A 26,197-nucleotide genomic window follows, 5' to 3' on the forward strand; every position below is an offset into this window, starting at 1 on the left:
ACCTTGAGGTTCTGTCTGCTTCCAAACACAGCCTGGAGTTTCCTGTGACTTTTACCCTAGCAGGAACCATGCCCTTCATTTAGAAAGAGTATTGGTGAGAGTAGGTAGAGTAGGCTATGGATTGTGAACAGGATCCTTTGTTGGGTTGCAGTGAAGTAGCTGGAGTAGGAAAGTAAGGTGCTGGGCTCTGTTCTTTACGTGACGTCCCTTGACTCATTGCCTTTTCTGTCCCTCAGCTTTGTGCTGTGTAAGGGTCCTACTTTGGTGGTAACACATTTTATGTGATGCTAGAAACCACTGCTCACTGTGCCCTTCTCAGATGTGGGATATTTCCAATCATTAATTTCAAAGTAAAGTATTTCTTTTTCTTTTCTTCTTTCCAAAGTAAAATATTTCTTTAGATGAGGTTTTGGTCTACATGTAGAGATAAGAAAGATGACCTGTAAGAACAAGTAACAGGATCATCCAGTCCTGTAGAGCTTGATTTTACTTTGGATTGGGATGGCCAATAAGCTGGTTTCGTGGAGCTATGACTTTTCCATGAAAGTCATCAGATAGAACTTCCTGCGCTAACAGCAATCGAGCAGGGTCTGGAGTAGGGCAGGGAATGCCCCTGAAGCTGCTTAGAAGCCCCAGACTCCTTTCTACAGAACAGATCGTGTTTTCCCCATAATTCGCTGTTCTAGCTTGGCCGTGATCTGTGTCCCTGTCAGTGTGGCCAACAGAGTTTTATTTCTCCTTCCAAAGTCCTCTCTCCTCCAGACTCTGTGCAAAAGAGATGTTTCGGTAAATGTTTAACAGCTAGTTCTCCAAGGGGGAAAAGCCCTGGCTTATCACATTTGCCAATTTCCAGTCGTGTAAACACTACCACCACAGCCAATTTTAAACTATTGCTGTAACGTCACTCAGTATGGAGTTGGGAGCGCATCACTGTGTGATATGTTCGCCAGACAATTATGGTAGATGTAAATAATCTCAAGAGAACAGAAAATAAAAGAGTAGTGAAATAATTAGGAAGTGAGGAGTTTTGAATAGTTGTTACCTTTGTTTTTATTATAACTAATTGTACATTTATATAATTTAATTTTTAGTCATGGCTGTGCTTTGCTTGCAGAATTCCTAAAACATTTAACAACTGGTATACAAACCAACTCTGGCCCACCAGCCTGTCTTGGGCGGGGAGAAGAGTGGGAAAAAGGAGAAACGAAAGGGCATGGTGAGTCCTAAAAGGCCTCTATGCCATTCAGACTTTCTGAGCCTTGGGTCCACGAATTCATAGAAATAGCGCGATTGATATTGGCCTGGACTTTGGAGTTAGACATGTGGGTTCCAGACCCAGCTCTACTATTTGCTGGCTGTGTGACCTTAAACAAGGTCCAAACTCTCTCAGCTTAATTTCTTACCCGTACAATAATGGTACCTGTTTCATAAGGTTGTTATGGGGATGAAATGAGAATAATATATTCAAAGTATTCAACTTACTGTGTCACACAGTAAACCTTCAATAAATGGTAGCCACGAGTCCTGTTACTATTATTAACCTGGCCCATTTCTAAAGTGTCAGAAGTAGCCATGGGTAGTGATGGGATCTATTTCAGATGCAGGTTCATGCAAAGACTGTTAAAGATAGTCTTCTTTGTATGGGCTGACCTCCATTTCAGCATTGACTATTTATGTAGGCACAGCCTCCAGGGGAGGAATGTCCACACCTCCTGAAAAAAAATCATTCTCACAGATGCCTGGAGTTTAAGTACCAGCAACTCATTTCTTGCTGTAGGTGGGGCTCTCTCCCTAGGCCTACTTCTAAAATGCAGATACCCCTTAGAAGCTGAGTCATTAAGTCAGCACCTGGGTGTGAATGAGGTCCTGGGATCCCAGGGCTCTTCACGGGATGGACTCCAGACTCTGGGAAATCTAAGAATGAGGATCCTGGAGTGGGTGGGTGATGCGTTCAAGGACACGGAAGACTCCACAGCCGGTTCCCACGCCCCCTACTCCACCCCTGCTTCCAGGTTGACCAGTTGTTTAAGCTGAGCTGCCTTTAAAAGCAAATCCCCTCCTGTCTCTCTCTCTCCCCCTGAACCCTCAGGTATCCCAGAACAAAGACCTGGTTGACCCCTGGGACCATAGTCCACTGATGAGGTGGGAACACTGCTGAATATCTGGGGTCAGTCTTCCTTTTTCAAGAACACCAAATTGTAGTCAGTTGGCCGGGTTCTAATCACGGCCCTAACCACTTGATGTGTGACCTTAGGAAGGTCATTTCATGTCTCAGAATCTCTATTATTTCTAGTATATTGAAGATGCCGTTAAGGATTAACCTGAGACTGGAATGCGGGACCATTTTGTGATGCCAGAGCTCACCACCACAGGCTCTTTTGATGCTGTTTTCTCTTCTCCACTCATTGTTTTTGGTTTGCTCTTTTTTCTTCAACTCCTCACAAGTGGCTTTGGGGAGAAAGGCCTTCTTGGGAGCACCGTTGATGGATGAAAATAAAACATTTCTACCCTTTATTCTAAACATTCCTAAGTACTGAAAATACAAGTTCCTATCTGGGGCTACCCATTCATAATACAGTCTTGTGTGCAATAATAACCAGAAGTTATTCCCCTTTTGGCTCAGGTAATAGCACAACAAGAAGGCAGAGGTGATGTTTGCAGGAATCCTAAGGCCCCTGTGGACTGTAATTATATTCTTGTTGAGGTTTTGTCTGTTGGTTTCTCTGGGGCACCTGTGATGCTACAGAAATGTTTCAGAGTAGCTGAGTATCAGAAACCAGGGGAGGGACTGCGGCTTCTCGAAGTATCAAACTTACAGGCAAGGAGATCTGAGGTTTTGGGGAAGGGCCTGGGGATAAAGGAAGGAACCAAGTGAGCCAGTCTCTCCCAGTGCTGGCCTACCAGCCTCAGCTTGTTCCCAGGCTGTCTGTATGGTTTGAGGGCAGGGCTGGTGCCCTGGGAGGATGTTCTGACAGAGCGAGCAGGTTACAACCCTTTCCTTGGGACTGTGACCTGATGTTTGCCTCAGTCGGTGATGTGATGTTTATTGGCCCCCTCAGGGCTCCAACCTAACAAAAGCTTGGCCCCACGGTCTCAGCGATGGCTGTGTGCCTAGAGGGGGCTGCATTATGAAATCTTCTACTGACCTTCTGGTGTTTGGGGTGTCGGTTGGCAGCGCAGTTGGCTGGAGGATTCCCTAATTTGGGGGGGGTATGGTGTTTTGGGATCACTTATTTTTGGTGGGGAAAAGACTGCTGATGGCCAGCCAGGGCAAGTTGCCCGAAACTAAGTACTCACTCGGAGGCCTGCCCAGATGCAGCCGAGGTGGCCGAGGTGAGGGAACGGGGCAGAGAGCAACGTCTGGGTGGCGGAAGGCTTGCTCAGTTCTAACAAGCGTTGTGTGGGGTTTGGGTGCCATGCTTTTCAGCGACCAGAGAGTAGGCAAGGAGAGAACAGAAACATCAAACAGGAGGGAGAAGAGGGTCTACTGGGAAGGCTGAAAGGTGTTCACCTTTGAACAGAAGAGACAAAGTCGATTAAACATGCTTACTTTCTTCAAATACACAAGAGAGACTTCTACAAGTAGGTGTTGAATTGTTCTGACAAGCAAATATGAGAAAGCAGTCTATGTAGAGGCAAGATGGATTTTTGTCATCTTTTCATTCACACTGCAACAGGGAGCTGATAATAGTTGACCAGTGACAATGTTTGTGTGCTGAATGGGGCCCTTGGAGCTCTTAGACAGTAAGAAAAAGAAAGAGGACGCCCCCCTTCTCCCCCACCCCAGGTGGATGAGCCACCTCTGACCTCCAGAGGTCAGAGGTCCTGGGCACACCCTCCCAATTCCTTGTGTTTGATGCTGAGTTGTGGTTCTGGTTTACAGACTATCAAGAGTAAAGTGAGTTCTTCGCATAATATAAAAGAGTTTGGCCCCAGTGAAAGGATTGATGGATTTTACAATTTGATAATAAAACTCTCTGAAGAGAGAACGCCCTCCCAGAGGTGGGAGATTAATTTTATCTTTTTTCTCAACGGCTTCTCTTCCCCTGCATCTTGCCTGTTCTTTTCTCCTACTTGCTCGACAGAGGGCGAAGAGGTTTTCAAGAGAGCACCATAAACATGAGGACTTTGACTCCAGAACAGGAAAGGACAGGCCAGGCTGATGGCAAGCTCACAACAGCCTGCCAACAGAGGTCACCCTGGCAGCCTCATGATGTGATGTCACCTCCAGCCTCATGCCCTGGCCATCTCCTCATGTCCAGGCAGCTTAGCTCTGACCCTAAAGTTCCCGGGAAGGTGTCAGAGTTGTGTCTGGTTGGTCTGAAACATGACTCTGAGCTGGCCAGGTCCCCTTCCCCAACCTGCTGCCCTCACACATTTCAGAGTTCGCTTGGTCTGAAATAGACTGAAGAGAGAAGGAAGAAATGATCTGGACACTAAATCTCCTTTTAACCCCAGCAGTCTGCTTCATGGTCTCGGTGCCTTTTGCTCATGTGGGAAGCAGTGGAAAAGGGCACTGGGGGTGCAGGACATCACCATTCGGACTGAATTGGATTACAAATGCTCTATCAAGCTATACCAACAAATCAGGACAAGCATCACACCAAGATCTTGAATCACAGGCTGTTTACCTACTATAATGCCCATGGCAGACAAATGCTAAATACCACAAAGTACCTGAGACAAAAAAAGAAAGGAAGGAAGGAGGGAAGGAGGGAGAAGAATAAAAAGAAGCCTGGGGTCCTGGCATTCGGAGATTCCCAGGGACACAGGCAGAGCGTCTGGGTGCAGGGTGGCTGCGCCCCAACGTCCGGTGGCCTCTGGCTTCACATCTCGGCTTCTGAGGAGCAGACCTCCGCGGCAGTGATGGCGATCCCGATGGCCAGGCTGCCGTTGTCAGAGAAGAGCTGGGCCAGCGAGGTGTTGAGGACGAGGCAGTCCCCGTCGGTGATCACCGAGTCCACGCACTCGAGAACAGACCTGGGCGTGGCCTCCCATTTGAGACGCCGATGGTTTCTGTTGAGCTCCAGGCGATAGGTGAAGCAGTCGGCCTGGGTGGGGGTCCCGATCAGCATCATGGTGGCAAAGAACTGGGGGTGCCCTTCATGCCTCTCCTGTTTCCTAAGCACCAGCAGAAAGTGGTGGCCCAGGCAGGAGTGCATGATGATCCAATCGGCTGGTGCGGGGAGGTGCATGTCCGTGGCCAGGAAGACGATCTCCGCTCCCTGAAGGATGTCAACCCTGTGCATCTGCCGCAGGTGGGGCACTACCACCTCCAGGTGGCCTTCCCACTGGCAGGAGAACAGGGGGCACATGCAGGGTGTCACCTGGGCGGCGTGCAGCCCCGCCTCCTGGTGGTGGAGGTGGTGCGGGCGAGCGTGGTGGCGAAGGTGCGGGTGGGGGCGGTGATGGCGGTGGTGGTGGGTGAGGTGGTGAGGGGGGAAGTTGCCTTGCTCTGGTGTGCTCTGAGTGATGGCTCGGCAGCTGGACACATACTGTGGGAGAAAGAGCAGAGGGTTAGTGGCTGAGGCCAGTCTCTCAGCCTCGCTGCGACTCCCCAGGTATGCCAAGTGTTAAAAGCAGACTCCCCAGTGCAGGTAGAGAAAGCTTGCTTGCTTGCTTTCTCTCTCTCTTTCTTTCCTCCTTCCCTTCCTTCCTTCTTTCCTCCCTCCCTCCCTGCCTTCCTTCCTTCCTTCCTCTCTTTCTTTCTTTCTTGAGGGGAGGGGGAGGGCCAGAGGGAGAGGGAGAGAGAGAATCTCAAGCAGACTCCATGCTGAATGTGGAGCCCGACCCAGGGCTCAATCTCACAACCCCGAGATCATGACCTGAGTTGAGATCAAGAGTCTGACACTTAACCGACTGAGCTACCCAGACACCCAGAGAAAGCTTTATTTCTTAAAAAATGAGAGGACTGCCAGACTGTTTTCCAAAGTGGCAGCACCATTTTATAATTCTCATCAGCCATGTAAAAGGATTCCAACTTCTCTACATCCTTGCCAACACTTGTGATTATCTGATTTGACAAATACTTTTATGAGGCACAATTAATTGTTTTGAGTGTTTTACCAGATTTAGATGCTGAGACTGTTAAGTCTTCTCCATGATATTTCATTTTGGTATAGAATCTAAATTTTTTCCAATTAAAAATAGAAGCTCCTGCAAAAGATTCTTCCCTGAAAAAAGAGATTTTCCAAATCTAATATTACATTAAAACAAAACAAAACAAAACAAAACAACCCAAAAATTGAGGTAGATGCCTTGGGTGGTTGAGATTCTGAAAATTCAGTCCAAGAAAATACAATATTTATGTCTTGCTGATTCTTTAATAAGATACTGAAACAAATAGGCTATTTCCCCCCTCAACATGCATTATGATGGTCACTAGTCATAAAGGACAAAAAAAACATTTTTTTTTCTTTTTTGATACTGTTAATATTTTTGTGCAGGCATTGGAGGCCAATGGAATTTCTGCCTCCCTTTCTTATCACTGCTATTATTTTTAGAACAAAGTTTCAGTAAGTGCCCATCTGTCCTTCCCGTGGGGTCAGCGGTTGTGCCATCTTGGGTGCCCTTCTCCTGGGTCCCAAGGTGGGGTGCAGAGCTGATTAGGTACAGTTGGGCCACCGTTCCCAGGGAGGGGGCCTCACTCTGATTCCTGGGGCTCTACCTCACCAGCCACATTTCTGTCCTGTTCCAGGCTCACTGCTAGAGGGCAGCTTCCCGGGGGCTCAACTCGAGGCACCCTCCACCCTCAGACTCTCCTGACCTTCTGCTCCTCGTGGCGGTGTGTCCACAAATACCCTCAAAACCACCAGGAGCTGTGATGGCCCCTTCTGATCAGGTATCAGTAGACATTTATTGAATACTTTCTATGGCCAGGCCAGAGGGTGCTAGGGGTACAGCTGTGAGCAAAATAAACTGCGTTTCTGGCTGTGGGGGGCACAGACATTAGCGTGCATATCATTAACTGTGATTTTCGCAAGGGTCCTCCGTGTGACATGAGGACTATGATTCATATATTTCAGCTGAAGAAACGGGCTCCCATGGTAATGGTCCCAAGGTCACAAGGCTCGTAAACGAAAGACTGGGGTCTGTTTGCACGCCTCCTGACTCTGCACACAGAGGCTCTGCTCCCCCTTCCCTCCCTTCGGTTATCCCTGCCTCCAGCACCGGGTCCCTTCTGCCCTAGCTCTCCAAGCCCTTTCAGAAGGACGACAGGTGCCTTTGGGCCCTTGCCTCCTCCCCTCATTTCCTTCCCTCCCCAGTGTGCAGAGGGTGAGGGCAAAGGTCTGCCTTGCCAACTCTGGCCACGGCGGCTGCCAGAGTTTCTAGCTGCCTGGACTCCGAGGAGGGCTAATGGTGGGGGCCAGGCTAGCTTTCCTCTCTTTAGGGCATCCGGGGCACCCCATCCACTGCAGATACACACCCACATGGTGTGCTGGGATGGTCACCGTGTGGCCGAGGTGACCTGGAGGCAGGTTGGGGGTCAAACTAGCTCTGCTCCCGGAGTGGTCAGCTCCAGCTGCCGGTTTCCGTGCTCTGCCCCGGGAACGCAGCAGACCTGGACTGGGAGCTCCCGGGGCCCTTTCAGTAGTTCTCGCCCTGTTCCTGGACGGAAGCTAACGGGCAGCCTGCTGTCACCAATCCTGCACGCCTACCAGGCTCATGAAGGACTAGTCTGTGTTCCAGAATCCTGCTAGTGATGAGCCTGACCTACCCTTTAGTGTTAAATGTAGGAAGGGAACTAACTAGTATATAGCCTCTACTAAGAATTAGGCAACAAATAAGTTGGTGTTTTTTTATGTAATTATTTCATTTAATTTTTCACAGAAAAGATCAATTCCCCTTAAAAAAAAAAATGACATTAAATCTGGCTTAGTTCCTACCTGCCTGCTGGTGGCACGTACCATTTGGTCAGTGGGCGAGGGGGGAGTTCCTCCCACCCCTTGGGGTTGTACAAAAGCCCAGGGCTGACACACTCTGTCAACCAGGGGCCAGCCCCCCCCCACCCCCCCGCAGGTCCAAAGCTTATGGTTCTAGCAGCTTCAGGCCTGGCAGCTAAGCTCAAGGCGGCCTGGTCTCGGCCTCTCATGGAAAGCCCCAAGCACTGTTCCCTCTCCCAGCCTCTGAGAAGCTCCTCTCTTTCACTTTGTCTTTACAAAAATCACTAGAGAAACGTACTACATTTGTCTTACAGATGAAGAAACACAGAGAGGTTGAGTCCCTTGCCCAAAGTCACGGGGCTCATAAGGGGAGCAGTTGGGAATAGAGCCCAGATCAGTCAAAGGTGACACAGATCACAGACTGGAAGTCAGCAGACTTCGGTCTTTTTCACTGTTGACTTGTCCAGCAGGCCTGATTAGGTCAGTTTCCCTATCAAAATATTTCTCTTCAAGGGTTGCTTGGGGATCAAATGAAATAATGCCTGTAAGACAGCTTTAATAATGACATCAAGTATTACATCAAGATGGCATTTCCATTTCGATGTCGTTTTGGGGGGTTACTCTGGTGGCCTTCGGCCTCAGTCCGTGCCTGCCTCTGTCTGTCCTGGTCCGCTGATCTTTGCACTTGCGGAGCACCCTGGGCTGAGCATAGGCCAACATCAGGGCTTAGAGACCCCAACATCACACTTGCCCTGGGGTCTCCTGTCACAACACCGACCCATGACAACAGACCATCCGGAAATTCCCATCTCAGAAATGGGTCTCTGAGCTCATTATTCTCCACAAGCCCTTCTCCAGATCCATTTTCCGTTTCCTGCAACCTGCTCTGTTCAGCTAATATCAGACACGTGAAATCAGAGTAGGACGGGCTGGGGAAGAAATACCTTCGCCTCCCTTTCTTCCCTCCCTCCAAACTCCTGCCAGCCATTGGCCAAACCCAATCAGAGACCCGCCAGAAGGGAGCCCAGAGTTGCACTCAACAAGGACCTGCTCCCTTTGAAAATGGTGCTGGGTGAGAGGCGCAGGTGCAGAGGGAATGCCCACCTGTACGCAAATGTCTCAGTTCCCTCCTCTGGGATATTTGCTGATCTGGCCAGGCTGGGCCTCCTGGGCTGAAATTTGACTAGGCTGATAGAGGGGGAGACAGATGCATGCCTACAATTCATTTAGCCATTTGATAAAAACGTGTGATGCAGCCCCTAATATGTGCAAGGGGCTGAGAATCCCCCACAGAGTAAGACCCGAGTTCCTGCCTCTGTAGCTCACTATGAGTTTGTATAATATAGAATGCAGGGGCACCTGGGTGGCTCAGTCGTTAAGCGTCTGCCTTCGGCTCAGGTCATGATCCCAGGGTCCTGGGATTGAGCCCCGCATCGGGCTCCCTGCTCCGCGGGAAGCCTGCTTCTCCTTCTCCCACTCCCCCTGCTTGTGTTCCCTCTCTGGCTGTCTCTCTGTCAAATAAATAAATAAAATATTAAAAAAAAATAATATAGAATGCAAAACTTCAGGATGTGGGGGGGCGCTAGGGCAAAGTAGGGGAGGTAGCTCTTCTAGTCAGGGTGGAGCGACATTTACACTGGGCAAGGTGTGAAGAGTGGATGCTCTAACAAAAGAGGTCAAAGGTTTGCTGATGGGGCAAATAGCAGAGAGGACAAGTCCCGTGTGGCCGGGTAGATGGAGGCCGGTAGAGATGGAGCAGAGGTGGCCATAGTGCTGGAGGGCTATCCGAGGCACCAAGATGGCACCAGTCTCAGGGGAAGGCTTAGGGGGCCCAAGAGACACAGCTCCATGCCTTAGAGGGCTCCTGTGGGCCCAGGATGGGGCCAGTGGCCAGTCCCCACGCTTGTCCAACCAGAGGACCTTAGCAATGGCCATTCCACGTGGACTCTCTGTTACTTCCTTTTGGCCTCATCTTCCACGAGCCTATTTTCATTTTTTAATTGCTGCGGAGAGACAAAGCCGGGGGGCATCATCCAAAGGGACCGAAGTGAATGACTATGGAAATAAAGCATGATATTATAAACTCAGCGAGCTCGTGCCCTTGCTGTGCCCCAAGAAGGCTCTAAGAATAAACACCGCCTTAATTCTTCACCTCGTCCTGCTCCATTTTCTGATGTAAAATATGTTTCATTGAAACGATCTTTGGGTGAGTGAGGTCACAGGGCTTCTGGCAGGGAGAAAAGGATTCTTTTAATTGGCAAAATGCTAATCGTTTTGGAAAATGAATTCTAATCTTCCTGTCTAATACAGTGGATGTGTGAGTAATTACTTTCCTTCACTAAACTGTTAATGCAACATTAGTGATTACACTAATTAAAACTAATGAACTCTTACAGACTGATAAACTCCTCAGTCAGACAGCGGATGCCTTCCTCCCATTGGCTGTATTTAACTTCCCATTTGGAAGAGAGATCTTGAATTAACCTTTAGAATAATGTGCAAAATTGGGTTTAGAAGTGTTGGGCTTTATGGACTGGGTATAATTTTTTCCCCAAGCATTAGTGAGACCATTTCCACTGAGGGTGTAATTGAATTTAAAAAACTGCCTTCTTTAATTTGATCAGCCACACTTCCATGGTTGGTAATGGCTATCCCTCCAAATCCTGGCCTCCAAAGAGGAAACTTTCCCCTGGAAAATCGCATGACCCTTTCTCCAGCATCCGCTCTCTGTGATTAGCAAGCCCTGCTATTGCATTTCAGCAGGAGGAAGGTTTGTACCCAGTTTCAAATGACAGGCGTTTGTTCGGAGTTTGCTCTGAGTTTGCTCGCGCCCTCATTTGTGAGAATGACTTAACCGGGGTTTCCAGTGCCTGAAGGGGCAAGGGCAGTGACACTATCCCTAGAGATGCATTTCACGCACAGGAAGAGCAGATGGGGGAGGGGGTAACACTTCAGGGCAGGTATCAGAGTTTGGGGATCAGATCAAGGCCTGAACCAAGTCAGGAATCAGGTCTGCTAAGAAGAGGGAGTAATTATAACTACTCCTAGGTCCCACTCTGTAGTGCTTAAAATTTTTCACTGTTTCCGGGAGGGACGGTCAAGGCTGAAGGCTGAGTGTCACCTATTCCATTTTCCTGGGATGCCCTGGCTCTTCACCTCTTTTCCTCAAAACCTAGAATGACTGTACACGTGCACACAAAACCCGGGAGGACTCTGGAATGCCTTCCAAACAGTTAAAAAAATAAGTTCAGCTGAGATAGAAAACAGCGCTTTTGTCACCTGGGATAGGACATCTTCCTTAGTAAAAGTGTCTCATGCTCCAGACTTAGTTATACTTGGTCCACAGATGGATGGGATCTTCCTGTGGACAGCATGATAATGTCTAGAATTTTCTCTAAAATACTTTTAGAGGAGGGAATGTGATATGAATGTATACCTTTTTAACCTACACTCTAGGGGCTGTCAGTTCCCTAATGAGGAATTCACACTTTGAGGGGATCATCCAGCATTTTATCAGGAAGGCCACACTCCAGAGGTAACGACTCCAACTGCCTCAATTAGTATCCATATTTCTGATCCACACCAGATGCTAATTAACATTTCGTAGAGAGGTTTTCACTGACGAAATTAGTAGTGAGTTAATCAGAATAATAAATGCTAGAAATGGACTCGCCCTGATGAAATTTGTGGTTTTCAAGCCATGCTGATTGGCTTAAATGCTTCAGAGAGATTCTTCACTTTAGGGATGGGCCTGGAAGCTTATTCCCTCAATATTCCTGTATCTGGCCGCTGAGTCGAGGACCACCTTGAGGAGATGCTGATTACTTGCCTCTGTTATACCGCTGCATACAGAATTTCTTGACTGATGACCAACATTATATTTAAATCGAGCGAGGAGATACCAGTTATCAAGCGCACAAAAGCCTTGGGTCTTGGGGTATGTGTGCCATTCACCAGTTAGAAAAGAGGAACGTGAAAATTTTGGTGGACAAACTGTTTAAAACCAAGGTCCAAGGGCAAAGAGCAATGAGAAGGGTCCATACAGGTGTCTACAGATACCAGTTCTATGGCTTCCAAAGCCTCTAGACCAACCTGGTCATCATATAAATACAGTATAGTCTCATTCTGGGAGGGGCTGGGAAGGACTATGTGGGTGACATTTTGAACCCAAGAAACATGACTCAGTCCTTGAGCTCTCAGGGACCTTCTTTAGTACCTAGATCCAGGCCCTTGGCTGCCCAGGGTTGGGTGATTTATGTTTGAATAGGTTCCATGCCTTTTGAGAGCCTTCAGGGTGGGGACTTACTGTTCACACGACCTCACTGCTAACACAGCGCCTGGCATGCAACAGATGCTTGCTACATATTTGTCATGCTCATCAGTGTCTCAGCGACAGCTTTCCATATGAGGCTCGTGCTGGTTCTTGTCCTTTATATCCTGTAGGTGGGTCAGCCACAGTCCCAACTGGTGCTGTCTGTTTGAGACCGATCAGCCTCTGTAAGATGAATGCCACCATTCTCCCTGCCTGGTGAATTCAAGCAGCAGTGAAGACCTGTCCACGGAATCCCCTACTTAATTGCAGCTCACACTGAAAATCACTAGCTCAAGGCCTTCTCTCCTCAACTCGGTTGGAAGTTATTGAGAGCAAGGGGCTCTGTTTGGTTTCCCCCGTGCCTAGTCCAGTGACGGGCAAATCCAGCACTTTGCCATGTGTGGCATCCGGTAGACTCTCAATAAATTTTTGTTGCTCGAGTGAATGCATGCATGCATGATTTATAAATGGAACCCTGTTCTGGACCATATCCGTAGGAAAGCTCTTTGTTTTCAGTTGGAGGTTCTGTCCTCCGCTCCTATAGAAATATGCGGGATGTGTGTGGGTGTGTGTGTCCATGTGAGTCCCCAGCTATGGGCTTATCAGGAAGGTCTCCTGGCAGCCCCTCGCCCAGAACCCGACAGCAATGGGACATAGAGTATGTACTGGGCTCTGACCGGCAGGAGGCAATGAGGTGTGCTCAGCTGCCAGCACAGGAAGTAAAATGAAAGCTTTGAAGAACATACTTTTCATGTCAGAGAGGTATGTTTATTTGCTTTTACTCTTTATGGAGATTACTCTAAGCCTCAGGCCTTCCTTTAATCAATTGCAGATAGCTTTTTATAAGTTTTGGGAAAGACAGCCTGCTGGATCAACCCAGGAAATCTGCCCACCTCCTAGACTGATCTAGACCCACTTTCCCTCCCTATACCTCAGCAGGACTGCTGGCCTAACAAAAGGCTGAATGCACCCATACTTCCTTATTAGTTATTTTCTGCTTGTAGTCACCAGGAAGTAACTTCCGTCCAACCAAAGCTTATTGGCCCTCTTCCAGCTATATCTCTCCTCATGAGACGAGGAACGAATGGGTTGTGTCTACCCAGAGCCCCTGAACTGGACCTTGTAGCCCACACTCCAGATAACTGGGATCCTGGAACTCTCTACGCAGTGGCTCTAAGTCAGCTTCCTGCAGCTAAGCTATTCCTGGGATCCAACATCCAGAAGGTGGACCATTAGACATGAGATGTGGCCGATGGGTGACTATTTTGGGGGGATATGCACAGATCTTGGATGTATGGCTAGTGGGGCTTCACTTGCCTTTGCCTGAGACCTATCACAGTGCAGGATTAAGCCTCATTAGGAAGAGAGTGAGACAGGTCATCGGCTGGGGGCTGTGGCCTCGAAGATCATTATGAGGGCATAACAATTAGAGTGGGAGGGTAGAACATATTTGAAGAGTCTCTTACCTTGATTTTTATTTGTAAGTATCAGGACTTGTAAGTATGTGGACCTCCATTTGCACTTTTGCCTTGAGCCCTGAAATGTTAGGGGCGGGCCTGCAGTCAAACCAGGGGGTCAGAGGAGTGCTGCTCTGGTCTTCATTGATTCTTGGGCTCTGCCTTTCATCTGCGAGACTTTGAGCCTGCTAATGAGCGTTAGGAGTCTTGTAGATGAAAGACTTTTTCTTAAAAGCAACTTTTTGTGTAGTCAGATGTTTATATCTGCAACTGGCAAGGGAAACCTGGTGCTCGTGTGAGCAGTTTAAAGCCGAAAAATAAATGAATTGGAGCCCCGTTACCGCGAGCATCTCCACGGGATGACTCTAGGACTGAGGGAGTGACGTGAGGGGCGTGTGCCTAGCGTGCTGGGAGCACTGCTCCATTCTGTCCCTCCTGTCCCTCTGGACAAGCGCAGGCTGTGGGTGATAGGGCTGCTCAGGGGGTGGTGGGAGTCCGCGCCATCACCCGGCACGAGCGCGTGGGTGGCTAAAAATGACTACATATGCAAATGCAAACTTCAGAAGCTGGGAGGGGGCAGAGGTGTGTCCTGGGTGAGCTGAGACATTTTGACGGCCAGGCTGGTCCAAGGCCGTATGCCATCCCTGGTGTTTGTTTAAGACATCGTGACAGGAACTCCGCAAATTCAGTCCTCTCTGCCAGAGCTCTGTACCTTCACCTTCACCCTTACCCCCGGAGTAGCCTTTGGTACCCTGCCTGTGACTGCTGATACCGTGGAATTTCCAGTATCTGTAGGGACCTGGGGAGGCAATGCAGAGAGGTGTTCATTCATGTGTGTCCCTGATCCCAGGTGCATCTTTGAACTCTTCATTTGCAGATTCAGAGTCAAATGTAGCAGAAGTGTTCTTGAGCTCACTCTGACTAGACTTTCAAAGTGGACCCGTGCTTAGGGTCAGGCCTCGCTTACTGTATATAATATTAGGCCTGTCTTCTAGGACTTTCCATTCTGTCCCTCCTGGCTTCCAGTCTCCAAGTTTTCCACCATTGATGAATTCCTGCCCGCACATTGTACTTCTCAAAGTCTTCTAGGCCCATAATGGCCAGGCTGTGAGAGAAGCAGGGGTTCTCTGCCGGCCTCGGACCCCCCCATTAGGATCCTGTTTTCCTACCTGAGGACTTGCCTCTCTCTTGGATGATTAGGACTGGGAATGGCTTCACTGTCAGGAAACCCCATGTCTACACACAGGCATGGATATGGCTGGCCTGTCGTCCATCCAGGATGGTTATCAACTCACATCCATATGCTAATACCAGAAAGGCCCAAGTCCAGAGCAGAGGACCAGGTCATTTCACACAAAGACCATCTTTCAACAGCAGGCTAAATTCCCACGTAATCATCTTTAGCAAATTAGGTCTTCCTATAAGCTTGTCTTTAAAATAGGAAGTGTGTCATTTGATAAAAAGTACATGGAAAGATGGTGCTACAGAGTAGAAGGAAAACATATTTGAAGTCAGACAAACTTGGAAATGAATCCTGGCTTTGCTACTAAAAACCGTGAGACTGTGGATTCATTAATTAACCTCTCTAAGCTTCAGTTTCTTTATAAGATGGGAATTATATGATGTCATAGGGTTGAAGCAAGGACTGAATGAGATACAAAGCATGTGGTGTAGTACCTAGCCCAGAGTAAGAAGATATTTTTTTTTTTTTAAAGATTCTATTTATTTATTTGACAGAGAGAGACACAGCGAGAGAGGGAACACAAGCGGGGGGAGTGGGAGAGGGAGAAGCAGGCTTCCTGCTGAGCAGGGAGCCCGATGTGGGACTCGATCCCAGGACCCTGGGATCGTGACCTGAGCCGAAGGCAGACGCTTAACGACTGAGCCACCCAGGCGCCCGTAAGAAGATATTATTACCATGATTGTTGTGTTCACTACTACTATCTTTATTGTCGACCAGCCAGTTGATTGAGATGTAGGCTAAGGCAATTCACCCTGCATAATTTCTAGGCTCATATCAGAATTAGATGAAATCGTAAAAACACCAAAGCCCTTCCAAATCTCCCTTAAAGCTCCCTGACAATTCTCACCCAAGACCGATGTTTTTGCTAGCAGAAGGCTTTTACTGACCATTTCCATCTCATCACTGGCCAGTGGAGGCTGGTTGCAATGTACAGAGTAGTTTAATATAGGTAAAGAACCCCAGCTTAGTGCTTGGAACATAGTTGGTACTCAGTAAGTGATTACTGTCACCTTCATCATCATCTTCATTGTCAGCATCATTTACCAGCATATTGGCCAGTGCAGTGCTGCTAGAAAGTTTAGGCAATCTTCTGAGCAGGTCTGATCATTGGTCCTCCCACCTTCCCCACCTGCACATCCCCTCCCCCTTTCCTCTTTGAGGCCCCTCAGACATGGTGGCGGGCCTGAAGAGGATTGCTTCCCTTAAGACCAGTTTGCCCTGCTTAGGAACTACCTCATCCTTTCTACACTTTTAAAGCATGTTTCCTGAGAGAAGTTTGCCCTGTGCGTCTTTCTGCTTCCCCAGAGCCTCTGATCTACACTGCCCGTGGCCGTGGTATTCATGATGATTCGAACCATCATTATAAATAACATGTAAGCAGCCCTGCTTTGTGGAAGAGTCCCTAAAAAAACAAAAAACTAAAAAACAAAACAGAGGTATGGCCATATGAGAGGATGGCTTAAATGAAAGAGATCAATACCAAGAGTTGACAAGGATACAGAGCAACTGAAACTCTCATACATGGCTAATGGGAGTACAAATTGATACAATCACTTTGGTTTTTTTTTTTTTTTTTTTTTGGCAGGTATCTATTGATGCTAAATAGACACCAGCCCCTTTGACTCAATAATTCCACTCGTGGGCATACAGTTGTTGGGAAGCAATTCTTCATTGATCTCTTGCAGTTTTGCACGTCTTGCAAGCATGGCACTGAATGTCCTTTATTCCAGACCATGTTTTCAAGGATGCTTTCGTAGTGAACAGCCTTGAATAGAGAGATAGTGTTTCTCTGGAGCAAAGCACAAGTTTGTTTATAGCCTTGGGACATAGACACCGTATCTTCCTTTGGAGTTAAGGGCAGGCATGCTTACTGTACATTAGAAGAGATTTGGGTTCCCTAAGCTTTTGTAATGCAACTTACTGTATGTGCAGACGTCCTCCGCCCACTCTGCAGTGCCCTGTGCAAATTGGGTTTCAAGGAACTGGTGCCAAAATGCAAATACCTTAGCGGTTGCTACTGCTGTGGCTAAGAACCTTCCCTTCATCTCTGACCCAAGAGTCTCATGTCTTCCGCCAGCATCTGTGAAACTGGGGCAGGCTACTTTGAGAGCCTGCAAGTAGAATAAAATCTCAGGCCGTTTATGGTTATGTTCAACACCTGACAGAAATGAGCATTATGTGATGAAAAAACATACACATGAATATTTATAGAAGGATCAATTCCTAATAGCCCCCAATCTAAAAACCATCTAAACGTCCTTTAAATGGATACATTGTGGTAAATTCACACCATGCAGTGCTACACAGCTGTAACAAGAGAATGAACTCCGGCTACACACAGCAACGGGGAAAAATTTCAAAAATATGTTGCATAAAGAAAAGCTAGACACAGACGAGTACATACTTAATAATTCTATTTCTATGAAGTTCAAAAACATGTGAAACTGATCTATGGTGACAGAGGCTTGAACAGTGGTTATCTTTGTGTGGGGGCATATTGACTGGGAATGGACGTGAGGGACCTTTTGGGGAGCTGAACATATTTTAACTCTGGATCTAGGTGGTGGTTATATGGACACACACACATGTATAAGTCCATTGGGCTATTTCTATGCTATATATATATTGCATGCTCTACATGAACAAAGGACAGAGGGGGAGTGTGTATTTGGCCATTGTCTCTAGGTCACTATTAAATGGGCACATTGTACAAAGCTTAAGGAAGAACCCTAGAAAGGCTTTTCTCTCATTTTCCCATGTGCTCATTTGACCCATGGATTGATCTGGTTGCCTGTGATGTTAATACCTAGGGGATTGGAGGTTGGGGAGGAGAGTGACAGCAGGGACAGGCCCTGGGTACATAGGAGTCCTGTGGGCTGACACTCCCAGGGTGAGGCAGGGCCTGGAACCGGAAGAAGGGCAGTGGAGGGAGGGTATTCCGGGTCATGGCTGGAGTGGTGAAGCCTAGCCCATTGGTTCTACGGGCGGCAGGCTCCTCTCTGAGATGAGATTAACGGCTGAGGATGAAACTAGTACCAGAGCGTGTCAATGGGTGAGAGGAGGCTAACCCTAACTTTGGGGTGAGTGCCTGGCTGAATAAAGGTTCCTTCCCTCTCTGCAGTGTGGCCCTCCTCACCCCAGTCGAGGACCAGTACCGCCATGGAAAGTGGCTGACAGCTCCAAGTAAATCCCCATAAGCGGGGTGGGGGCAGGTGTTTTATTGTCTCTAAAGCTTTCCCAGTAGCTGGGTACATATTTAATAAAAAATCTTAGGCTTCGGGGGAAGGCCTAGGAAGGCAGAAGGGCGAAGAGCTGCCCCCTGGGCTTGGGAGGTTAGCGGTCCGGTCAGTCCCTAATAACTCATTCATCCAATATTCATCTTTGAGTTATTACAGTCACCGTGTGTCTCTAAGGAACACGTTTATTAGTGTCCGCTAAGATAATTAGCCCAATGTACTTCAAGGCAATTGCAATTGTTCCCATAAGTGCATTTCTTTCCAGAATTCACCATGGCTACCTTTCAAGGTTGGGCCCGTTTGGTTCACATCTCCCCCATTCCCCAGGGGAGGGTGCTCACTTTCTCCTGGTGTCCCAGGCTCTCCACCCGGCCCAAGGGGAAGGAGATTGAGTCCCCCATCTGCAGGCTAGGATTGCTGCAGCGCGTACAAGGCCGGCAGCTTGGCTTACTTCTAGGATCACCCCAGGGGCTGGGCTTGTCTCCTATCTGTCTGCTTTTTCCCATGCTCTGGGGAATGTTGAGAAGGAAAGGCACAGGCAAAACTCTGAATGATCCAAAGCACCTGATTTTGTGCCTTGCACTTGTATAAATCCCATAATGTCCCTTGTAGTATGACAAGCAGCAAAACTCCTCTTACTGCTCGGCAGACGGCCGAGTGGGCTAGCCCGGTGCGCCTCAAACACTGCAGCGTGCACACGAGTCCCCTGGGCATCTGGGGCAAGCGCAGACTCTGAGTCAGCGGGTCTGGGCTGGGGCTGAGGCTCTGCATTCCTCACCAGCCGGCTTGCGGATCAGAGCTGCTGGGCCACAGACTGCACTTGGAGGAGGAGGAGCTAGACCGGCTCATCCCCGCCCACTTCTAGCCTGCTGGGTAGCCCTTTTGGAATCAGATAGAGGATTCTCAGTGATCTAAGACATTCCTCTTCACTTTCTGATTCTTTAACATCCTCCAGTCCTTGCAGGTTCCAAAGTACCTTTGTAACAGAGAGTAAGGGCTGCCTGATTCCACAAGACACCCGGTAATTTGTCAGTTCTCAGAGCCCCCATGGCCAGAGGGAGCTTGGAACGCAGATTGGCTTCACAGGAGGGACGGGAAGGAAGCATAACTCTGAGGGAATTTTTTAAGCACAGAATGGCAGGATGGTTTATCTTCTTTCTTTTCAAAGTATTTAAATGCATTCTTTCAGAGAGCCTAGCTTTAATTAATAAATTCTTCATTTTTATGACTGTGCAATTTCCTACTATTTAGTTTAATTGGGTTTTCATGTTCAGAAGTTAGAAGCAGCTTCCTCCTCCTCACTTTTTTTTTTTTTTTTTTAAGATTTATTTATTGGGCGCCTGGGTGGCTCAGTTGGTTAAGCAACTGCCTTCGGCTCAGGTCATGATCCTGGAGTCCCTGGATCGAGTCCCGCATGGGGCTCCCTGCTCGGCGGGGAGTCTGCTTCTCCCTCTGGCCCTCCCCCCTCTCATGTGCTCTCTCTCAAATAAATAAATAAAATCTTAAAAAAAAAAAAAGATTTATTTATTTATTTCAGGGGGAGAGAGAGAGAGCCTGGGTACGCAAGTGGGCATGGGGGGCAGACTCCTTGCCGAGCACAGAACCCAGTGTGGGGCTCGATCCCAGGACCCCAAGATCATGACCTGAGCCAAAACCAAGAATTAGATGCTCAACCAACTGAGCCACTCAGGCACCCCCTCCTCTTCGTTTTAAGTAGTAATACATAAACAAACAGCACTCTCTTCAGCAGCATCCAATGATTTCCACACTGTTCTGCTGTTACATAGTGAATTCATTGATTCATTCACCCACTCATTCATTCATTTAACAAATATATGTTGAGCAGTTACTAGATGCTGGGAATAAATTGGTGAATGAAGCAAACATGGTCCCAATTGTCACAAAGCAGGGTTTTCTGGTGAGTATGGCAGAGGCAGTCAGGGGTCAGGAAGGGGTGTGTAGGAGAATGGTCAGGGCGGCATCCTGCTCAGTGTCGTGCAGAGGGTTGGGTGCAAGTTGCCTTGTCCTTTTTCACTTTCTCTTCTCTTAATGCTGAACCCAATGGGAGGAGAGGGAAAGTAAGAGGGAAAAGAAGGAAGCCTTGGACGGCAGGTGACGAAGGAGCTAGAATGCACTTTAAGGGTCTGGAAAGTGATTGATTTCTGTGTGAATTACCTGTAAAGGAAGGGGGGTTTGGAAGGACTTTATCTTCCTCCCCATGCTTTCCCCCGTTCCACCGCTGCCAAAAAATTCTTCCATGAATCCAATATTGGAGAATATTTCTGAAGGCAGACAAATGGCTAATGGCACTAAAAAGCCTTCCTCCATAAAACACAGAAATGACAAGTCCTCAATCCTAGCCCTGCTAACGTACCAGCCTCATGACCAGGAGCCAAAAAGAACCAAAGTCTCTTCAATTTCTCCCCATTACCAGACTTCGGCATTTGCATAGCATTTGATCTTGGCCAAGCACTTAACAGTAATTGCCTGGCTCATCTTCCCAAGTCTTGAAGAATAGACCTCAGGATGAAACCTACATCTTGTGTTGGCTAAGAAAGGGAGCGGAGGCAGAGATTATGTGTGATGGTGGCAGGGCAGGCGCTCATGGCAAAGCCGGCTCATGGAGAACTAAGACGTGGTCTCAGTCCTTCCACTCCTTATAAAATCAAGAGCACTCTTTTCACTTTTCCAGGCCTTCGTTTTTATAACTGCAAATGAGAATGACGAAACCTGCCTCCCCTCTTCGAGGATATGAGGATTATGTTAAGATGTGTTATAAACAGTGAAATCCATTTGGAAGGACGTATTATATGGATGCAAATCATGGCAGGGTGTGCCCCCAACACACAGTTGTCCTGGCTGACACCTGCTGAGGGCCTGTGTTAAACACATTACACGCATCGTTTCATTTAATCCTCCTCTGGGCTCCAGGAGGTGGGGACCATGACCACTAGCAGTTTGCAAATGAAGCAACGAGAAACCAGAGCACAAAAAGGATAAGGGGCTTTCCTAAGACCTTGGGATTCGTAGTAGTGGAACTGGGTTTTGATCCTCAGGAGTCAGCTTTCGAGCATGGGAACTGAGCCCCTCAGAGCCTCCTACCCATCTCTGTGTGTGCAGCCAAAGCTCCCTTAGGTGCCTGTGGATTATCTGCAGCTCATATTTCATTTCATTCCAAGCTGACTTTTCCTGCCATGTAGTTCAGCTCATTAGTTGGCAAGGGAGCTCAGGGACTTAGAACTAATCCTAATATTAAGTAAAGAGCAAAGCATAATTAGGAAGATAAATCTTCTGGGGAAAAAAATGTATGTAACAGATTCCAAAGTCAAGCATGGGTGATTTTTCCCATCTTCTAGATGATCTACACCACTGTTCTCTTTTTCTAGCAGATAACTAAGGGAGGATGATAGATTTAAAAAAGAATAAAAAAACACAAAACTTTTTTTCTGATTAGAAAGGAATGTATGCTCATCACACAAATTTTAGAAAATTCTGCATAGTATGAAGAAAAGAATAGAAAACTCAGAATGCCACCGTCCTGGGGGCACCTGGGTGGCTCAGTCGTTAAGTGTCTGCCTTCAGCTCAGGTCATGATCCCAGGGTCCTGGGATTGAGTCCCACATCGGGCTCCCTGCCCCGCGGGAAGCCTGCTTCTCCCTCTCCCACTCCCCCTGCTTGTGTTCCCTCTCCCACTCTCTCTGTCAAATAAATAAAATCTTAAAAAAAAAAAAAGAATGCCACCATCCTGACAAATGCCACTATTAACATTTTGGTGTGTACTTTTTTCAAGGCCTTTTAAACAGAAATACCTAAACACTATATGCAAATTCTTATAAGCTGTTTTTTTCCACTTAATATCTTATGGAACAATACATGTTCAAAAAGGTTGATTAACACCAGCATTTTCATTGGCTCCATTTGGCCCTGGAGGACTCACAAACTGGTAGGGATGTGGCATAATCGGTTTCATTCAGATCTGGCTAAGAGAGACACAGTGGCTACCTACATCCCATCATTTACTAGTTCGTTCATTCAGCAAACCTGCCAGATATTGGGATAAAAAGAAAAATAAGATTCAGTTCAGATCCTTGAAGACTTCATTGTCTTGTGTCAGAGACTCTGCATCAGTGTTTTTTACTGGCCCAGTTTCATCGTCTTCGGCTGTCCCCTCCCCCTTGTCTACACAGTCCAAGAAGTAGCTTTGTCGCTGGAAGTGGTCAGGTCTTATTTGCTGCCCCTCCCCCACTTCCAATCCCTTCCCTTTTTTGCCTCTGGGTTTAACAGTAGCATAAAACTAATTTATAGCTCTTGCCAGGAAGAGGACAAATTTTCATCTCAGCCCGTCATGCGAAAAGCACTAGTACAAATGAATAATTGTTGACCCATGCTACCTATTAGAGATTGTGCTGGGGTCACCTCATTTGTTGTTTTAACACAAGAAATCAAGGGCCCTGGCGAGGGTTTCCCTGGGGACCGAATTGGAAATGAGATAGAACATCGTCTTTGTGGGTGACCTCTCCTGGCACCGTGTTCATGGCAGGCAGGGGGAGGGGGCCCCTCTCCCATGACTATCCCTCTATCCCATGAGAAGGGCGAATTCTGCCTGTGTCCACTTTCGATTGTAGAGACCCCATTTTCTCCCGGGGCCTCTAACAATTAGCACATGCCTGTAGGGCAATTATAACATACTGGATGCTGTGTGACGTACTGAGGGGACATGGCCGTTGACATTGCTATTTTGGCTGTCAGGGAGCTCACCAGCACCTGCCATATGTGAAGCCATATGTTTCTGCAGTGTAAAAGTTCATGGAGTGAAGCAGGCTGTGCTCTCCTCAGTCTCAGATGGCTTGAGTTGTAGCAAAAGGCTTGTGCAGGGGGAGACCCTAGAAATGGGCCAGCAACAATAGACGAGGACTGGGTGGTGGAAGGATGAGGGGAGAGCACTCCTGGAGGAAGGAGAATGGCTCAAGCACGGACAGGAGCTGGTCTTCACTGACTGGTGAGGCCTCAGCAGAGGACCGAGAACTAAGGCTGGGCAGGAACAGGACACCCTGATTACTGAGAGCTTTGAAAACAAGACTGGGGGGTGGCGGGCAGGAGGGGTGGCGGAGGGTTTCACAACACTTTTGATCCGTTCCATATCCTGGATCTATGACCACGATACAAAGGCTCTGTTGAATGCCTTCTAATACGAGTGACTAAAAATTATGACAAATTGTCATCATTGTCACGTGTGTGTGTGTAGAGCCTTTCGCACAGCAGGGGCTCCACAGATATTTAATAACATGTTACATTATTCATTCTTCCGCCATCTTTCCAGTCAAGAACTATTACCTTGAACCATCACTAGCATTTTAAAAAAGGGTTTTCATATCTAGTGTTTCAGGTAATCCTGAATATAGGTAAGGTCAGCCAGCTGCCCAGTCGATAACACTTGCTGCCTGGTGTTCCCTTTGTTCCAGGCATTGGCCTCGGCCAGCAGATGAAAACATTAAGGGGCAGCGAGGCTGAGTTTTGGAGGAGATTGTGCCTGTCCATGCTGACTCTGGAAGGTACAGGTAGCAAGAGGGGAAAATGCTTTGTCTAGGGACTGGGATATTACGCAGGAGAATCCACCAGAAAATTAGTACAAAGAGTAAGAAAATTCAATAAAGTGGCAGGGTGACAGGAGTCTAGTTTTTTCTAGCCACTGGGCCCTGATGATGGTGAGGTTATAGGGCTAGGTGGGGTGAGGCAGGGAAGGAGTTAATCCTTCTTTTGGACCTTGGAGTGTGGTCCCCAGGCAAAAAGAACAGTGGGAAAGCTTCTGGATCATTACGATAATTCTCAACAAAGGTATTCCCACACTAGCCAGGGAAGCCACATTTGCTGTTACTAGGAGCCACAGTTCATGTCTTGAAATAGGCAGGGGGGATGCTGAGGGATAATGCAATATTCTAAAACAGAGATCAGAGGCCTTGGTGAAACTCATGAAAGCACCAGGTACTTCCAGTTCTGTATTCAGCACGTGGCCATCCCAAAGAAACACTTGAGCCATTATTAAAGGACACTGGTAAAATATGAGATGAGAATTGGCACAGACAGAGAGGAAATCTGTAGAAATTATAAAACAATATTTTGCTACAGCCTATATGAATATATGTATACTTTCTCTAAAAAAGATGAATTAACAAAAGTACTCTCAGGAAAAGATAGAAAATCTAAACATATCAGTTGCTAAGAAGCAAGAGACAGTTGTCACTCTTCTCCCATTAGCTCTTCCAAGAAGTAACCCCCAGGCCAGATGGTTTCAGAGGGGTTCCTTACCAAATAAATGATCTACTTAAATAATAAAATTTAATGAAGATAATACAAAAAGAAAGCTGTAGACAAATCTCACTTATGAATATCATTGTAAAATTCTGGACAAAATGGAGTACAGCAACAGCATATGGAAAGAATTATAAGCCTTGGCTAGAAAGGGCTCATATCAGGAATATAAGGATGTTTCAATATTTAGAAAGCTATTAATATGATTCACCATTTAAATAGATCAAAAAGATCTTCCTTGATGTTGAAAAATATTTGATAATGTGAAAAGTGAGAGAAGATACCCAAATCATATATCTGGTGAGGGACTTGTATCCAGAATATATAAAGAACTCGTATAACTCATCAGCAAAAAGACAAAGAACCCAATTTAAAAATGGGTAAAGGAGAAGTGTTGAATCACTATATTGTATACCTGAAACTAATATTACTCTGTATGTTTACTAAGCAGAATTTAAATAAAAACTTTAAAAAAAATAAAAATGGGCAAAGGATTTGAGAATACATTTCTCAAAAGAAGATATATAAATGGCCAATAGTGCATAAAAAAGATGCTCTGTGTCACTAGCTCTTAGGGAAATGCAATTCAAAGCCCCAGTAAGAAACTGTACCCACTGGGATGGCTAAAATAAAAAAAAAGATAACAAGTGTTGGTGAGGGTCTGGGAGAAATTGGAGCCCTCATACGCTGCTGGTAGAGATATAAAATGGTGCAATTGCTCTAGATAACATTCCAGCAGTTCCTAGAAAGTCAAGCAGAGTTACCATATAATCCATTCCAAGTACATACCCAAGAGAAGTGAAAACTGATGTTCACCCAAAAACTTTTACAAAAATGTTTATAATAGTATTATTCAGAATAGCCAAAGCCTGGAAAAAAGCAAATGCCCATCAACTGACAAATGAATAAACAAAATGTATATATCCATTCAAGGACTATTGTTTGGCAACAAAAGGAATGAAATATTAATACATGTTACCACATAGATAAACCTTGAAAACACTATCCTAAGTGCAAGATTTCCTTCAGAAAAGACACAAATTGTATGATTCCATTTATATGAAATATCCAGAATAGGCAAATCCAACAAGCAGATTTGTGGCTGCCAGGGCCTGGGGGGAGGAGGGCATGGGAGTGCTTTCGAATGGGTATGGGTTTCTTTTGGGGGTGATGAGAATTTTCTAAAATTAGCGAGTGGTAAAATGGTTGTGCAACTCTGTGGAAATATGAAAACCAGCTGAATTATACACTTTAGAAGGTATATGAATTATATTTCCATAAGACTTATAAACAATAGAATGAGATAGAAACTTTCTGAACAAGTAGGCAGGCATTATTTATAATGGGTAAACTCTGGAAGCATCACTGAAATCCGGGACAAATCAAGAATGTTCATTGTACTGTTATTATTTAAGATTCCACAGGAAGTAGCCAATGCAATTTGATAGGAGAAAGAAATAAGAGGTATAAAGATTTGGAAAGGAGAGGCATAACTGGAAAATTATTATAAATATCAAAGAACTCAGTAAAGCCCAGGTTTAATAAATATAGGTTAATAATTATATTCAAACACAAACTAGTTATACACATTAAAAACAATACCTAGGAATAAATTTTACTGAAAACATTCACAAGCTATAAGAAAAAAAAGTTTAAAATGCTACTGAAGAACAAAGAATTGAGTAAGTAAAAAGTATAATCTATTCATGAATAGGATGGTTCAATATTATAAATATGTTGACATTCCATAAATTTAA

At 46.5% G+C, this 26,197-nt stretch overlaps 1 protein-coding gene across 1 annotated transcript in view; it reads right to left on the bottom strand.

The window, feature by feature from the left end:
* Positions 1–4,826: 4,826 nt before the first annotated feature.
* SIAH3 (siah E3 ubiquitin protein ligase family member 3) overlaps positions 4,827–26,197 on the bottom strand; it is a 64,714-nt gene continuing 43,343 nt past the window's right edge. Inside the window, exon 2 of the mRNA XM_035002959.1 lies at positions 4,827–5,495. Within this exon, the coding sequence (XP_034858850.1) occupies positions 4,827–5,495 (669 nt within the window). The remainder of the gene's footprint in view (positions 5,496–26,197) is intronic.

This window comes from Mirounga leonina, unplaced genomic scaffold (genome assembly GCF_011800145.1).
Source record: "Mirounga leonina isolate KUSES-001 unplaced genomic scaffold, KU_Mleo_1.0 Mir_127, whole genome shotgun sequence".
Classification (NCBI taxonomy): Eukaryota; Metazoa; Chordata; class Mammalia; order Carnivora; family Phocidae; genus Mirounga; species Mirounga leonina.